Here is a 17,016-nt window from a genome sequence, read left to right as displayed (position 1 = left end):
AAAGGACGCAAGAGTACAAGGGGTTTCGAAGTCAGAGAAACAGAGCAAAAGGATACGCTTCCCAGATGCTTGGCTGCACTCCTAACTGGATTTTACCAGCAAATACACACATTTTATTTTATTAGAACAGACTGCGGCTTGGCAGCCAACAGACCGGCTGCTGATTCTGCCATTTTATTATTATTGTGACTTATTGTAGATTTTACAAAACTATGATTAAAGGTTTTGGGCTTCTTTACCAGTCTGCATCACTCTGAGGGCTAGGGTTGCCAAGTCCAATTCAAGAAATATCTGGGGGCTTTGGGGGTGGAGCCAGGAGACTTTGGGGGTGGGGCCATGGAACAAGTACAATTGAACTCCAAAGGGAGTTCTGGCCATCACATTGAAAGGGACTGTGCACCTTTTCAATGCCTTCCCTCCATTAGAAATTATGAAGGATAGGGCCACCTTCTTTGGGGGCTCATAGAATCGGCCCCCCTGGTCCAATCATTTTGAAACTGGGAGGGTGTTTGGAGGAAAGGCATCAGATGCTATGCTGCAAATTTGGTGCCTCTACCTCAAAGAATATCCCCCAGAGCCCCAGACACCCATGGATCCATTTCCCATTATTCCCTATGGGAATCGTTCTCCATAGAGAATAATAGAGTGTCAGCTTGTATGCCTTGAAGTTTGCTTTATTATTGGAAATGTTTATTTACTGCTAACTAACCCTACAAATCCTTGCTTTACTAACACCAGTGCCACAGGAGAATGTGAAAGGGGGACGGGAGGGGTGATTAAGGTGCCAAAGGTCTTTGAAGTGCAAAACATCTAGCTGGTTCTTAGGTGCCTGCCAGAGCCGAGCAAGGCCACAGCAGGGGAGGAGGGACAGGCTGTGTATGTGGGGAGATAAAAGATACGTGAACTGGTTACTTTCAGCAGAAGGGCCCCAGCTTTATTATGAGAAGTGAATTAAAACCCCTATGCTTTGATGTGCATCCATAAATGCCTATGCTTGCACCCGTCTCGCTATTAGTATCAATGAACCTGCGTAGAGAATAGCATTGCTGTAATCAATAAATGGAAACGTAGTTTTGAACAAAGACAAGTCTGTTCCTTCTTGAAACTTCAATGCCCCTTCGCTGACATTGAGGGCCCAGTAGACATTTCCCTCCCCCCCTTTCTAAAGTTTTCTAAAGCGGGGGGAGGGCCTCCAAACCAGGAAATCCCCTGCCCCCACCTGGGGATTGGCAACCCTCCCCCTCTCTCTCTCTCTCACACACACACACACACGCACACACACTTACTGGGTCTGGTTACTTGCTCTGAAAACAAAAGCAAAACAAACGGAAGCTGCTGCTGACCTTTCCCCTATGAAGTGCTTCCTGTTTCCTGCTCAACTTTTAAGGCACATGAACAACTGAAGCACACACACACATTTTAAAATGGGACCTGTTTGCAGGTTTCTAAACCTGCCGGAGCTCTAGAGATACGTGGTGACTGTGAGGGCGGGGCAGGGGGAAGCCTGTAAAACCGGGGGATCCCCCACTGGGACCTAGGGACTGGGAAGCCTACTGAGGGCCTACGGGCAGAATATGTCACAAACATGGTAATTTTAAAGTATAAAGAAGGGGTTCTGATCCAAGCTCACCGAGAAGCAGCTTTTCATTATCAGGATGGCAAAACACCCAGAAAGAGCATCCTACATTTGTCTAGCTCTTCTGAGCCACCCTAGCAAATTTCAGGTGAATGATGACACACTTTCTCCTGCGGATGACAGTTCAGTTCCTTTCCTACGGGCTGTTCAACCCACTTTGGCTTCTGAAGGCAAACAGAATTTTTTAAAGATTTCCTATTCTTAAATACCCCCCTCAAAAAAAGATACTGTCATCCTGCAGTTAATGAAGCTTTAATTTGGATTTCCAAAATAAGTTTTAATCAATTCTCCAGGCTGAAGGCGACCCTACCCCCATACCCTACTGCTGGCCAGGGGAACCTGATAAGCCTAGTGGAAAGTTAGAAAATACCTCTGCACACCAAGTTCTTCACAACCTTCTATTTATCCCTGCGTCTCTACTAGGGGTTGTCGGGTCCCCTCGCCCATCTGGTGGGGGAATTTGGGGGGCATTCTGGGGATTTATATAAAAAGCAAGCCATCTGGCTGGTAATTCACCTACTCTCCCATTGGCTGAGCTGTGTGTTGCTCAAACTCCTGAGAGCAATCCTGCCCTCCAGCCCCAGGACAGACAAGGACTGGGCCACTGGGGAAGCTGCCTTCACATCCTATTGGCCCACCCTTCCAGGTCCTCCATTTTCCCTCAGTGGCTGTTGTTAGGCAACCATCGTATTCAAATCTTGGTTCTGTCAGTGAATGGTGGAGGAAGGAGGCCCTTTCCAGGCCTACTTTGGCCTTTGAGAAAGAACTCACTGGGGCCAGTCCTGACTCGAGTTGCCATCTACAGGTTGAGAAATTCTCCAGGGGGAGAGAAATCTGTTGTCTGGAGTTCAGTTGTGATATCAGGAGGTTGACTACCTTAGGCCTGGCAGCACCCCCAGGATGACTTGATGTCACCTGACAGGCATGACATAACTAGGCCTGGCTGCTTGCTACTCTTCAACAGCAGCCCCCCTGTGAAAGCCAGTGTAGCATATCAGTTAGTGCTTCAGAGCAGGGTCTGCCAGACCCAGGATCTTTCTGTGGAAGCTGATTGGGTGATTTTAGACTTTCAGCCTAACCTAACCTAATCGTGCAGATCAAAAGGGGGAGATTATGTAAGCTACTTTGGTTCTCACTGCAGAGAAAGACTGTGCTTTTCCAAGGTAGAGGCTGCAGGGAGGGGGAGGAGATGGAAAGCTGTAGTCAGAGGGGCAGATGGTCAGCTGATGGTTAGCTAGGAAGGAGATAGGGTTGCCAACTCCAGGTTGGTAAATTCTTTGAGATTTGAGGGGTGAAGCCTGGAGAGGGTGGGGCTTGAGGAGGGGTGAGACCTCAGACAGGTACAATGCCATAGACTCCACCCTCCAAACCAGTCATTTCTCCCTGGGGAACCATTGTTGCCAGATGAGGGCTGGAGAGCACTCAAAAATTACAACTGTTCTCCAGATGGCAGAGATCACTTCCCCTGGAGAAAATGGCTGCTTTGCAAAGTGGAATGCAGGGAGGGGGGAGGAGATGGAAAGCTGATCACATTGAGCACCTTGAGGCACATACTCTATGGTATACCATAAGACCACCATGCCAGGCCAAAAAAGAAACCGGATCACACCACAGGCACACGCTGATGCTAAACTCTGCAAGGCCAAATATGACAGGAAAAGGTGGCAACAACGCACTGCAGATGAGAGGGACACAGAGCTTCAGCGTCTGCATGATCGTCGTCACACTATGACACCACAGCAAATTGACCCTGAGTGCCCATGGCTGGGTCGCTCGCCCAGAGCCTCTTTCTAGCGCCCGCTGGATTTATTCCCACAATGGGCCTTATTTCTAGTGAAATAATAAACTATAATAATAATAATAAACTTTTATTTATATCCCGCCCTTCCCGCCGGAGCAGGCTCAGGGCGGCTAACATGACATGGTATACCATGATTTATAAAACAATTTTAAAATACAATCAATACATACAGTTAAAACAGTTACATTAAATTACAGCTAAAATTAAGTTAAGGTGCTATATTCAGTTGACGTATTTCGATGGCGAGATATCGCTTTCAGGGTTCCTCATATGCTTGCAGAAAGAGAGTGGTTTTGCAAGCCCTGCGGAATTGATTAAAGTCCCGCAGGGCTCGCACTTCCTCCAGCAATTGGTTCCACCAGTGGGGGGCCATTACAGAAAAGGCCTGCTCTCTTGTTACTCTTAGTTTGGCCTCTTTTGGTCCAGGGATCCTTAGAAGGCTTTGAGAACTAGATCTTAGTGCTCTCTGGGGAACGTGTGGGGAGAGGCGGTCCCTAAGGTAGGCAGGGCCTCGGCCATATAGGGCTTTAAAGGTGATAACCAGCACCTTATAGCGAACTCGGAATATAATTGGAAGCCAGTGCAGTTCCTTCAGCCCAGGCCGCACATGTTCCCACCGAGGTAGTCCCAGTAGCAGCCTGGCCGCAGCATTCTGCACTAGCTGCAACTTCCGAGTTCGGCACAAGGGCAGCCCCATGTAGAGGGCCTTACAGTAGTCTAGTCTTGAGGTGACCGTTGCATGGATCACTGTTGCTAGGTCGCTACATTCCAGGAAGGGGGCCAACTGTCTCGCCCTTCTAAGACGGAAGAAGGCGGATTTCGCAGTGGCAGCTATCTGTGCCTCCATTGTCAGGGAGGGCTCCAGTAGCACTCCCAGGCTTTTGACCTTGTGCACTGGTATTAGTGAGACACCGTCAAAAGTCGGTAGGGAGATCTCCCCTCCCAGTCCGCAGCGATCCACGCAAAGGACCTCTGTCTTCGCTGGATTCAGCTTCAGCCCACTCAGCCTGATCCAGTCTGCCACGGCTTGCAACGCCCGATCCAGATTTATAGGGGTGTCGGCGGCCCGGCCGCCCATCAGTAGATAGAGCTGGGTGTCATCAGCGTGTCTCCGGGCAATCTGGGCAAGGGGGCGCATAAAGATATTAAACAGCATTGGGGAGAGAACTGCCCCCTGCGGGACCCCACAATTAAGTAGGTGTCTCCGGGACATCTCTCCTCCAACCGCCACCCTTTGTCCCCGACCTTCAAGGAAGGAGGAAAGCCACTGTAAGGCCAACCCCCGAATTCCTGCGTCGGCGAGACGGCGGGTCAGCAGCTGATGATCGACCATATCGAACGCAGCCGATAGGTCTAACAACAGCAATACCGCCGAGCCGCCTCGATACTTAGGAAACAGGCGTAAAACCTTTCGCTAACAAAAAGCATCACTAAAGACTCAGCTGTCCCTGCCCATAATCCCGCCCAAACAAAACTTTTCAAGCCATGCAACTTTGTGTTTTTTACCTTATTGCTGTATCCTTGCTTCTTATGTTTTGCACCTACAGAATATAGCACGGGGATCAAATCTGGAGGAGAGTCGGCCAGATATTCTGTGCAGGTAACCGGTGACTCGTGAATGTCCATGGGATAAGGATTTTCAAAAATTGGGAAACTGAGAGAGAGATTTTGAGGGATGGTTATTAGCGCACGTCTTAGAAAAATTACATCATATTGACACAAAAGTATGCTTTTCAAATACGGAGGTCTAGTTCGCACCCAACTAATGAACCTGCGTCTGGGTGGTGTCCCATTTACATTTGGGAGAGATCTTTTGTGACTGGCATGAAGAAATGGGGACTGTTCTGTGATCTTTACTGGGAGGAAGACAGTTTTCCAAAAGGAGAGAAAATACCAGTGACTAGGGTTGACAGGTGGTAGTTGGAGATCTCCTGGGATTACAGCCAGGCCTCAGATTCAGCAGGAGCTCACAGGAGCACAGCTCCTGCACCTTTCTGAGCGTTCCCCCTCCTCCTCATCATCTATCTTGTCCATTGAATAATAGGTGCAGCTGCATAACAGTCCCTGGATTAGGAGAGCAGCCAGCCAGCCGCCGGGACTTTGCCACGCTCCCAGCAGCCCTCATTAACCCCTGGAGAAGCCTGCACCACCCTTTCTCCACTTATGTGATTCTGGGTGACGGGTGGCTTGCTCGCCTTTTGACTGGGAGGGTGGCCCAGGAGAGCCCCAGGTGAGCAAGGCCTGCTTGGGCTGGCTGGATCTCCAGCCAGCCCAAGCAGGCCTCGCTCGCCTGGGGCTCTCCTTTCTTGCATCGGGTTGCTCGTGGCTGGAGGGGGGAGGGCAGCATAACTTAATGAGTCATGCCAATGAGCCCCACCACCTATTTTTTGACAAAATGACCCCTGATTACAACTGATCTCCAGGAAGCAGTTGAGGGTTCCCTGCTTTTGGAGCCCACCGTTCCGCTGATGGCTTTCTGGTTAGTGGGGGGAATTAACCCCCCAGAACCTGGGGAAAACACAAAAATTAAATGCAATGTCCCTGCATGCCCCAGAAGTAGGGTTGCCAAGTCCTCTTCGTCCCAGATTGGGGGACACCCAGAAGTTACATCATTGAGCCAGCGATGCCACGCGCAGCCGTTCTAGACGTTTCTGGGGAAACTCTATGGTTTTCCTGAACGCTCTAGCCATTTGGGAGGCTAGTGGTCATTGCGCCAGCGTCGTAGGGGGAGGGTTGGGAACCTCCCGGGCAAAGGAACCCCCGCCTGGACCGGGGGCTTGGCAGCCCTATCCAGAAATGATGTAGACACATCAGGAACATTGGGTGTTTGTGTGTGCGCTTGGTGCTCTGGTTTGGGGGCAAAATTCTGTGGTCGAAGCTAAATCCTTGCAGCTCAGTTCCTTGAATGAAACAGAACACAAAGGAATGCAGGCAAAGTTTCTTTTTTTAAATATCCTGAAATTAACCAAAGTATTTTTTTAAATGACTAGAGAGCAGCCACTCTCGGGTTTTATCCCTCCCCTCTTTGCTGCCCCTCAAAGGCCACTCCCCCCTATATGGAAGCCATTCCATCTACTCCACTTCTTCTGCCATTCATCAGTGTGCAAGATCCACTTTCCCCCTCATTGTTTTGCATTTATTTATTTACAAGCGGCACGAGTCTAGTGAAATGAGATTATCGCTGGACTCAGATCACTGGACAAAAACAACTGGGGGGGAGAATATGCTTCTCTGAAAGGGGAGGGAGGGAAAGACCAGCTGCTGTTTCCTTTAGACATGTTCCATCACACCAGAAATGTTTTTAAACAGGATGAAATAATGTAATGTAAATAAAGCCCCCTTGCCCTTCAATGTGTTCTAGATCCTGCAAGGTGCTGACAACTCAGATCACAAGGGGGAAATCACCGGGGGGGGGGGAGCGGAGGGGAGGGCGGACTTGCTTCTCTGAGAGGGGGGAGGGAAAGATCGGCTGCTGTTTCCTAAACGTCAATCAAATTCTATATTTTCAAAACTGATGAAGAAAAGTGCAGGGAGAACCCTTTCTAACCAGGGCTGGATTAACAATTAGGCCAAGTAGGCACTGGCCTATGGGCCTCCATGCCTTTAGGGGCCCCGGGCTGGCTACTCCCCCCCGCCACAGTTTCCCCCCTGCATGCAGCCCTCCCAGCCTGCATGCACAGTCAGCAACGGAGCCGCTCTTTGCCCGACTTGCCTGGTGCGGCTGCTGCTGGCGTTGTCACCAAGTTTGCCTCTCTCTGCCTCTCCTCCACAGCTTTGTCAAAGGGGCTTTTGAGAAGGGGCCTGCAGGCTGCAGCGGGGGCCACAGGCAGTGGTGTGGGCACTCTGACTCTGAGATAATTTGTGAGCGGGCCCCCAAGATTTTGGCTGCCTCGGGGCCTCCGCAGGGCTTCATCCGGCACTGTTTCTAACACGAGTAATGATATTACATGGGTTTTGTACTTACTTGCTCTGAGTCAGGTCAACGACGATCAAATCTTTTTCCAAGAGAACGACAACCGCGTATGGCTCCTGAAATTCTACAAACCAAGAATCAGGCACAAAAAAATCAGACACCTGGGATGTTAAAGCGAGGGTGTTAAGGGAGATAAATTCTTCATAATCCCAAAATAAAGGATTCCTGAGAGGATCCTAAAACCAGCATTTGAAGCGGGAAAATGCAACATTCCCATTAAGTATGATCTTTGGTGACTTTTATATACTGATACACACCATACCAACTGCTACAGGCAGAAATACTATTAGCTTTCCTTCTCTGTGTCACATTATTAGAATTCTAATAAAAGAGTAGGGTTCTCACAGCCTGGAGGTGGTGGCGGGGGGGAGGAATGTCCTGTCCTTTTAATAAAGACTTAACGGGATTTTATTTGCTGGATAATGTTATTGACTTCCACGGCATGAGAAACTTTGACTGCCTATTTCCACACATTAAGCCTCAGTATTAAAGGGATACGGCATTATTTTTTCTCCAGGTGGTTGTTGTGCGTGAAGATGTAAAAGAGTGGATGAAGATGTGATGTCCATCTAGGTCAGGGGTGGCCGAACTGTGGCTCAGGAGCCATGTGGCTCTTTCACGCATACTGTGTGGCTCTCAAAGTCCCCACTGCCCCATCAGCCAGCTTGGAGAAGGCATTTCTCTCTTTAAATCATTTTTCCAAGCCAAGCCAGCTGGCAGCTTGGAGAATGCATTTAAAGTTACAGTTGCTTTCTTTCCACCTCTCTCTCCCTCCCCCCCTCCCATCTATTTGCCTTTCTTCTGGGGCGCTAACATCTGATGTTCATGTCTTCCGGCTCTCAAACCTCTGTTTATTCTATATGGCTCTTACATTAAGCAAGTTTGGCCACCCCGGATTTAGATCTTTAAGGGGGTAATGTATGTGACTTTAGCAATAAACCTAATGCTATACCCCGTGAAGAGCTGTCATTACAAATATGGCTTCAATGCATTCTAGTATATCCCAAGCCAGCAACAGGGAATGTGGCATTTATGCAGGGTAGAAGCAGCATTAGCTTATAGCAGGGGTGGCCAACGGTAGCTCTCCAGATGTTTTTTGCCTAGAACTCCCATCAGCCCCAGCCAGCATGGCCAATGGCTGGGGCTGATGGGAGTTGTAGGCAAAAAACATCTGGAGAGCTGCTTTTGGCCACCCCTGGCTTATAGGGTGAGAACTTTCAAGCCACCAGGGAGTCGGGAAGTGGCATGAATTACTTACCACACAATCCCGACCAACCCACACAGGAGGCCAATTCAAATGTTCCCATAGCCATGTGGAGCCAAGCTCACCTAGAAATATTTTATGGTACCCCTGCTCTGTAAGAATAAGGTACCCACACTCATACGAAGTAACAGCTTAGCACTACTTAGTGAGTAAAACATCAGTATCACATTTTCTGGATGAGACACAAAAAAGATCCATTTGTACAAACGAAGAACTGAAACTTTTGAAGTGAGCTGGAAGCGACGCCATCAAATTAGGTGCTGCTCTAGCATTCATACGAAACTGTTATGGTTAAATGATAGAGTTTGGGGTGAGTGCTAGAGTGTTGCCAGAGGAGATATTATTGTACTGAAGATGACAATTGCCCCCCCCCCCACATCTACCTGTAAGCTTTCACATTCCCCATTTCTGCTGTAACTAACTGTGCAATCCTAAACAGATTTATACCCTTTTAAAAATCATCGACTTCAACGGAGTTAGAAATGTATAACTCTGTTTAGGATTGCACTGTAAAAGTATCAAGAGGTGCGATCAACCGGTCGCTAACTCCTGGCTATTTTTTCAGCTCTGCCCCACTGTGAATACGAACGTGAGTATTTGTGCCGTGAATACAAATGCATTCGCTGTCAGGCCACGACAGTAGCATCCACTCACCATTTGGGTACGGCGTTTCACAAAGGGTTAAAAAGTCCACGATGGGGTGATCCATTTCAAGCACTGTGATTGCTTTTCCATGCATGATCGTGAGACTCGGCCTTCGCCAAGGCTTATCATAAGAAAGTCCCCCGGAAAAAATTATAAAAGGCTCACTGTATTGAAAAGAAGAATGAAAAGAGAGTGATAATTGTGCCACCTCTGCGCGGCTTTTAGGCCCAAAGATCTTCTGAAAGAGGGAGGGGGGGGGAGATTTTCCTAGACTAGGCTCAGGGGCCATTTTGTAGAAAAATAGATGGTGGAGCTCATTAGCATAACTCATTAGCATATGTCGCCCCTCCCCCACCAGCCAAAAGCAACCCGGTGCAAGAAAGGAGAGCCCCGGGGTGAAAGAGACCTGCCTGGGCTGGCTAGAGATCCGGCCTGCCCAAGCAGACCTCGCTCACCCGGGGCTCTCCTTGGCCACCACCCCACAGTCAAAAGGCCAGCAAGCCGCCCGCCACCAAAAATCACATAAGAAGTGGAGAAAGGGTGGCGTAGGTTTCTCCAGAGGTTAATAATAATAATGGTGGAACCAACTACCAGATGAAGTGCGGGCCCTGCGGAGTCTTGATCAATTCCGTAGGGCCTGCAAGACTCTCTCTCTCGGCTTGACTTCACGAACAAAGATTTAAGAAGGGTGCAGTAGTCCACGTCTGCTGCAGGCTCGCTGGTGGCTGGCAAGACCAATGCGGGACAGGCAGATCCGGCCACAGTGGCTGCAGGGAGAAGTCTGATTTGGGGTTGGTGCTGTAGCAGTGCGATTCTTCCTCAATCTCCTTTTGTCCTCAAGACCAGCTATGCGTGCGTTCTCAAAGGAAGAGACAGCCTGTTGGATGGTGTGCCTCCATGCTTTGCGATCTGAGGCTAGGTCAGACCACTGGTGATGGTTGATGCCTCAGGTGCCAAGGGATTTCTTCAAGGAGTCCTTGTACCTCTTCTTTGGTGCCCCTCTATTTCGATGGCCGGTGGAAAGTTCGCCATACAGAGCAATCTTGGGAAGGCGGTGGTTTTCCATCCTAGAAATATGCCCTGCCCAGCACAGCTGCGTCTTCAACAGCAGTGCTTTGATGCTTGTAACCTCCGCCCTCTTGAGGACTTCAGTGTTGGTCACAAAGTCACTCCAGTGGATGTTGAGGATGGTGCGAAGGCAGCGCTGATGAAAGCGCTCGAGGAGTCGCAGGTGATGACGGTATAAAACCCACGATTCGGAGCCGTAGATGAGGGTTGTCATCACAACCGCTTTGTAAACATTGATCTTTGTGCCTTTTTTCAGATGCTTGTTGCTCCACACTCTTTTGTGCAGTCGGCCAAATGCACGATTTGCCTTTGCCAGCCTGTTGTCAATCTCCTTGTCGATCTTGGCATCTGAGGAGATGATGCACCCTAGGTAGCTGAACTGCTGGACTGTCTTCAGAACTGATTCACCCACAGTGATGCAGGGAGGGTGATAATCTTCCTGGGGTGCAGGCTGGTGGAGAACTTCTGTCTTCTTCAGACTAACTTCTAGGCCGAATAGCTTGGCAGCCTCTGCAAAGCAGGACGTCATATGCTGCAGAGCTGATACCGAGTGGGAGACGAGTGCAGCATCATCAGCAAATAGTAGCTCTCGGATGAGTTTTTCCATTGTCTTGGAGTGAGCCTTTAGTTGCCTTAGGTTGAACAGGCTGCCATCAGTGCGATAGCGGATGTAGACACCATCGTCATCATCTAGATCTACTGCGGCCTGCAAGACTACCCTTTTCCAAATGGCCTTCACTTAATGTGGATTTTAGTCTACTACATACGGCCGTCATATACCGAGGAGAACCCTTAGAATATAGCCCTGTAAATGTTAGTTTTAATTTTGATGGTTTTAATTAGTAAATTATATTGTATCCAGATACACAGGGGTATCATATACACACACACCTTCTTTTACTATGTATCTGAATTAGCAAATGCTGAAGACTCAATAGGGAAAACTTACTAGTGCTGTTATTAACAATTTATTTCATATTCCAATCCACCTCAGAGCAACTAAAAGCCTTCATCCGCCCCATTAGGGGCAACAGAAGATGAGATATCATCATCATCATCATCATTTTGTGGTTGTGCCCACCATCCCAGAGGCTGGGTACTCCTGATCTCTGCCAATGTGCATCTTGCCTAAGTGAGAATTCGAACCCAAAACTTCCTCATTGAATTCCAACACCGTCCAGTAGTACACCATGCTGGCCTGGAGGTGTATTCTAACGTCTAAAACGTTTTTCAAAAACTTGTCCTGCTACGTTTTTATTTTCTACAGACCTTCCATAGAAACGTTAAGAACCATTCAACACGTTCAGTGAAGATGACATTGACTTTCTAAAACTCCAGAAAGACAAAAAAAAAAGCAGACAAATCTCTAGCAAAGCTGTGTTTGATCACAACAGAAACAGTGTCCGATTTCCCACTCCCCCTACGCCGCTCTGACGGTCCTCTTTTCAGCACGCCGTCCGTCCGATTTCCCGCTGTCTGCCCCGGGGCTTCAGCAAAGATCGGCGTTTTTGAGCGGCAAGGACAAACTGGTTTTTAACGGTTCCTCTTTGCCGCGCAAAAACGCCGACGCAGGCTGAAGTCCCGGGGCAGATAGTGGGAAATCGGAAGGATGCCGCGGAAAAGAGGAACATCAGAGCGGCGTAGGGTGAGTGGGAAATCGGTCAGAGTGAGAGCTGTAGAGTGAGAACTGTCCCTGCCTTTATATGAAAAAGAAACACACCTACCTGTTTTTACAGGTCTTGTATTCTACTTTAAGAATCGGCTTACAAGATTCGGCTTTTTTGCCATCTCGCTGAATTTTGCCTGTTGAAAGAAAGTTTAAAACGTAATATAGACAAAGCAAACTTGTTTTCCCAACAACAGATACCCTTGCAAAGGACATAACTGATGTACTGGCTCATGCAGAGAACGTTGCCCCCCCACCATTTCTGGTTAACAAGCCACCAGTGCTGGACCAGAGTTACTGCATGATTATAAGGGGTACATATATGAACATATGAAGCTGCCTTCTACTGAATCAGACCCTGGGTCCATCAAAGTCAGTATTGTCTACTCAGACTGGCAGCAGCTCTCCAGGGTCTCAAGCTGAGGTTTTTCACGCCTACTTGCCTGGACCCTTTTTAGTTGGAGATGCCGGGGATTGAACCTGGGACCTCCTGTTTACCAAGCAGATGCTCTACCACTGAGCCATCGTCTCTCCCCAATGGGACATATGAAGCTGCCTTCAACTGAATCAGACCCTGGGTCCATCAAAGTCAGTATTGTCTGCTCAGACTGGCAGCAGCTCTCCAGGGTCTCAAGCTGAGGTTTTTCACGCCTACTTGCCTGGACCCTTTTTAGTTGGAGATGCCGGGGATTGAACCTGGGACCTCTTGTTTACCAAGCAGATGCTCTACCACTGAGCCACTGCCCCTCCCCTAAACTGGGAACTGGGTAAACTGGGAATATAAAACAGCCCTGGAGTAAGCTGGACCAAGCTGCCCTGTTGATGACAACACCATGGCTCAGTGGTAGAGCATCTGCCTAGCATGCAGAAAGTCCCAGGTTCAACCCCCGCTGGCATTCCTTCTGAAAGGAGGGGTCATTTCTTATGAAAGGCAGGGATCATTTTGTAGAAAAAGAGGTGCTGGAGCTCATTAGCACAACTCATTTGCATATGCCACACATCCCGACATCATGGGAAAGGGTACTAAATTATATCAGCTCAGCATCTACCTTAAAATGCTTCTTGAATTATAATTGTCGCAATAAAACCTTGTGAGAGCCAGTTTGGTGTAGTGGATAAGTGTGCGGACTCTTATCTGGGAGAACCGGGTTTGATTCCCCACTCTTCCACTTGCACCTGCTGAGATGGCCTTGGGTCAGCCATAGCTTTCATTAGGGTTGCCAATCCCCAGGTGGGGGGCGGCAGGGGATATCCCGGTTTGGAGACTCTCCCCCCGCTTCAGGGTCATCCAAAAGCGGGGGGGAGGGGAGGGAAATGTCTGCTGGGAACTCTGTTATTCCCTATGGATATTTATTCCCATAGAAAATCATGGAGAATTGATCCACTGGTAACTGGGGCTCTGGGGGGGGGGGCTGTTTTTTGGGGTAGAGGCACCAAATTTTCAGTATAGCATCTAGTGCCTCTCCCCAAAATACCCCCCAAAAAGGTTGGACCAGGGGGTCCAATTCTATGAGCCCCAAAAGAAGGTGCCCTTATCCTTCATTATTTCCTATGGAAGGAAGGAATTGAAAAGGTGTGCCGTCCCTTTAAATGTGATGGCCAGAACTCCCTTAGAGCTCAATTATGCTTGTCACAGCCTTGATCTTGGCTCCACCCCAATGTCTCCTGGCTCCACCCCCAGAGTCCCCAGATATTTCTTGAATTGGACTTGGCAACCCTAGCTTTCATAGAAGCTGTCCTTGAAAGGGCAGCTGCTATAAAAGCACTCTCAGCCCCACCAACCTCACAGAGTGTTTGTTGTGGGGGGGGGGGGGGAGGAAGAGGAGATTGTGACCGCTCTGAGACTCAGATTCAGAGTATAGGGCGGGATATAAATCCAAAAATCTTCTTCTTACTCCCATCATACTTTTAAAATTACTTTCTTCTATGTGGGCGCAGTGGCATGAGGGAGATTTCCATCTTTCTGCTTGATATGTTTTGATTGTTTTCAATACTCCCGCTAAGCTGTGGAGTCTTGTGAGCAAAAATTCTGCTTTGTGAACTGCTGGCATTAAAGCAAGCTGCTGCATGAATTAGTGTGCTTTGGGGCCAGCCTTCGTGAGCGAAGACACACACGTGTAAGCCAGAAGCAAAAAACCCCCGTGAGCTAGCTCACACTAACTCAGCTTAGAGGGAATACTGGTTGTTTTTCCATTTTTTTTTGTGGGGGAAAATGTTAGAAAGTTTGTCATATCTTAGCGTTCAGTAAAATTCTCACAAGGGGTTTGAACAATGGAGCCCAGAAGCAATGTTTTTTTTAGGGTGGGTGTCAAGTCTGTCTGTAACTCTGGCTCAATCAAAGAGCATTCTGGGTAGAACCAAAGTATATTCAAATGCTGCTACCTCAGGTCTTTCCTACCCCTCCCTTCCTGTAGTGAGTGTCCTTGCTTTGAAATGGAAAGATGTAAAAGTCTTATCTGTGCCTTCTCAGGCCTGGCTCTCGGAAGGGAGTCAGGAGCCCACTACGATCAAGGCCATGCAAGCCTGAGAACGAATTGGTAACATCAATGTATGAATGTTCCCTGCATAATCCTCCCCCCTTAGGAATCCCTTTGAAGTGTTTCTTATATGCAATGTATCTACAGTTTATTCTTTAGTCTTTTCAATGCTGGCCTAGCCTCAAGTATCAGTATCAATAAAGTAGTTTCTTTGTATCAACAACGACTCGTTATTGAATCTGCCGACTTGACAGTGGGGGGGTGGGGAGGGAAGGCGGTAAGAAAGAAAGAGCACAATAAAATTTAGAGGTTCCGGAGTTCCGCTCCGATGAGCTCCTGCCTAAAATGAGACCCGATAGCAGGTGATGTGAAAGACCTCTACTTGATACCCCAAAGAGCCACTGCCAGCCTGAATAGACAATACTGGCTGTTTCTAGAACATTCACAGGACTAGCAAACACTCTTTAAGAAGCCCAAAACGTTCGCTTAAACAATTCAGTTTGTATAGGTATCAGCAGACCTCCCACACAAACCTTACCATGTGGAATGATTATTTGGAATGGCCTGCTAGGACTTCGGAGGTTCCACAGAGTCAAGCTGCCATCCGAATGACTGCACATAAATTGCTTCCCTTCGTGATGCCACCCGATAGAATGAATTGCCTGAAAGAAACAGCAGCGATCAATCCATAGATGAGATTTGACTTGAACTAAACGCATGAAAAGATTCTGCGTGTTTTAGGGTTGAGCCATAGGCATAAACTACGCGGGGGTTCCGGGGCTTGAGCCCCTCACGGATTTTCCCAGTGGGGGCTAAGCCCCCTCCGGGCAACCAACACAGGACTTGGGGGCTTCCAATTTATATTTTCAAGGAGGAGAGATCATTATCTTCAAAGGCATGAATGGGGTGGTAGAGTCCATGTGTGATTTTTCCCTCTGGGCTGCAAAGCAGTTAGCGGTGTTAACGACTTTACAACCTGTTGTGTCCTAGGCTTAAATGGGAGAACTGTTACTTTTGGAGGGAACTGTTACTTTTGGAGGGAAGCTGAAGCCAAAGCTTGTACTCCACACCAGGGTTCCAGAGAAGGCCTAAGCGTGCCCAATCAGGGGAAGGATTGAAACATAAGTAGCCAATCAACATCTAGGCTCATACTGTACCCTGATAGGCCCTTAGGGCCCTGTAAATAGCCAATCCATGTAGATAGTTAAGGACCAATCAGAAGGGGGCAAGAATTGTATAAAAGAGCGGGAAGTTTGAATAGAGCTCAGTCTGGTGTGTGTTCCTGAAGTAAAGCTTGCTGAAATCACTCTCCGACTCTGGTCTCTTACTGCGCCAACCCCAGTACTTTACACAACCCCAGCTTCTTAGAAATGCTAATTGAGTTAAGGTGTTACTGGACTCAAACTTTGTTCAACTAGTTAATGATTGGGGAGAGGAATAACACTGTATTGCTGTGTTGCATACGTATTGCTATAGCATTTGGGGGTTCTTTGGGCAGATAGATATTTTGTGTCTTCTTCAAGCCTATGATTGTTTACATTCATTTAAGCGGATGCTGAGTCAGATCCTTTTGAAAATTAATGGCCCCAGCAAGCCTTTTTCTTCTTCTCAAAATGACTACACTCTTAAAGACTTGGTCAAGTAGGTGTGTATTGACAATTGTTCACCACCTAGGCATAAGGTTGCCAATCCCCACTTGGGGGCAGGGGATCCCTCAGTTTGGAGGCCCTCCCCCTGCTTCAGGGTCATCAGAAAACAGCGGGGGGGAAGGGAAATGTCTTCTGTTTTAAACAATTTATTGGTAGCATATGGTTACAAAGCTTATCTATTTCTTAATTTTTTCTTTTTTCACATTAACCCATATGACATTTCCATCCCCCCTCCCTCCAATGTTGACTTCCCCGAGGTTATAAGTTCAAATCCATACTAAAGGCACTTCTGACTGCTCAAAGTTCCGTATATATATTCTTACAACTAAAAAAATGTCCAATATTTCTTTACTTTCCAAGTTTTCTCCATATATCCTTTAAATTTTCTCCACTCCCTTTTGAATATCTCTAAATCATAGTCTCTTAGTGTTCTGGTTAATTTGTCCATTTCACACCACGATAAAACTTTCATGGTCCATTCCCATTTCTCTGGTATTTTTTCTTGCTTCCAAAGCTGCGCGTACAAAGTCCTAGCAGCTGATAACAGGTACCAAATTAAAGTCCTGTCTTCTTTTGGGTATTTTTCTAATTGTAATCCAAGTAAAAACGTCTCTGCAATTTTCTTAAAATCATAGCCCAAAATTTTGGTGATTTCTTGTTGTATCATCTTCCAGAATTCTTTCGCTCTTTCACATGTCCACCACATATGGAAGAAAGAACCTTCATGTTTTTTACATTTCCAACATCTATCCGACATTTTCTTACTTATCTTAGCCAATTTTTTCGGAGTCATATACCACCTATACATCATTTTAAAACAGTTCTCCTTAATGCTTT

General features: G+C 47.7%; 1 protein-coding gene across 2 annotated transcripts in view; it reads right to left on the bottom strand.

Moving 5' to 3' along the window:
- Window positions 1-17,016, bottom strand: part of STXBP5L (syntaxin binding protein 5L) — a 145,420-nt gene that overhangs the window by 61,362 nt on the left and 67,042 nt on the right. For both annotated transcript variants that reach the window (XM_060236808.1, XM_060236809.1), the window contains exons 8-12: window positions 15,069-15,192; window positions 12,112-12,190; window positions 9,329-9,483; window positions 7,402-7,474; window positions 4,944-5,091 (exon numbers count right to left, since the gene is read on the bottom strand). In XM_060236808.1, coding sequence (XP_060092791.1) covers window positions 4,944-5,091; window positions 7,402-7,474; window positions 9,329-9,483; window positions 12,112-12,190; window positions 15,069-15,192 — 579 coding nt within the window. The remainder of the gene's footprint in view (window positions 1-4,943; window positions 5,092-7,401; window positions 7,475-9,328; window positions 9,484-12,111; window positions 12,191-15,068; window positions 15,193-17,016) is intronic.

The sequence above is a fragment of the Heteronotia binoei genome, chromosome 4, assembly GCF_032191835.1.
Source record: "Heteronotia binoei isolate CCM8104 ecotype False Entrance Well chromosome 4, APGP_CSIRO_Hbin_v1, whole genome shotgun sequence".
Taxonomy (NCBI): Eukaryota; Metazoa; Chordata; class Lepidosauria; order Squamata; family Gekkonidae; genus Heteronotia; species Heteronotia binoei.
Note: the sequence above shows the minus strand (reverse complement) of the source record. Positions and strands in the feature narration are given on the sequence as shown.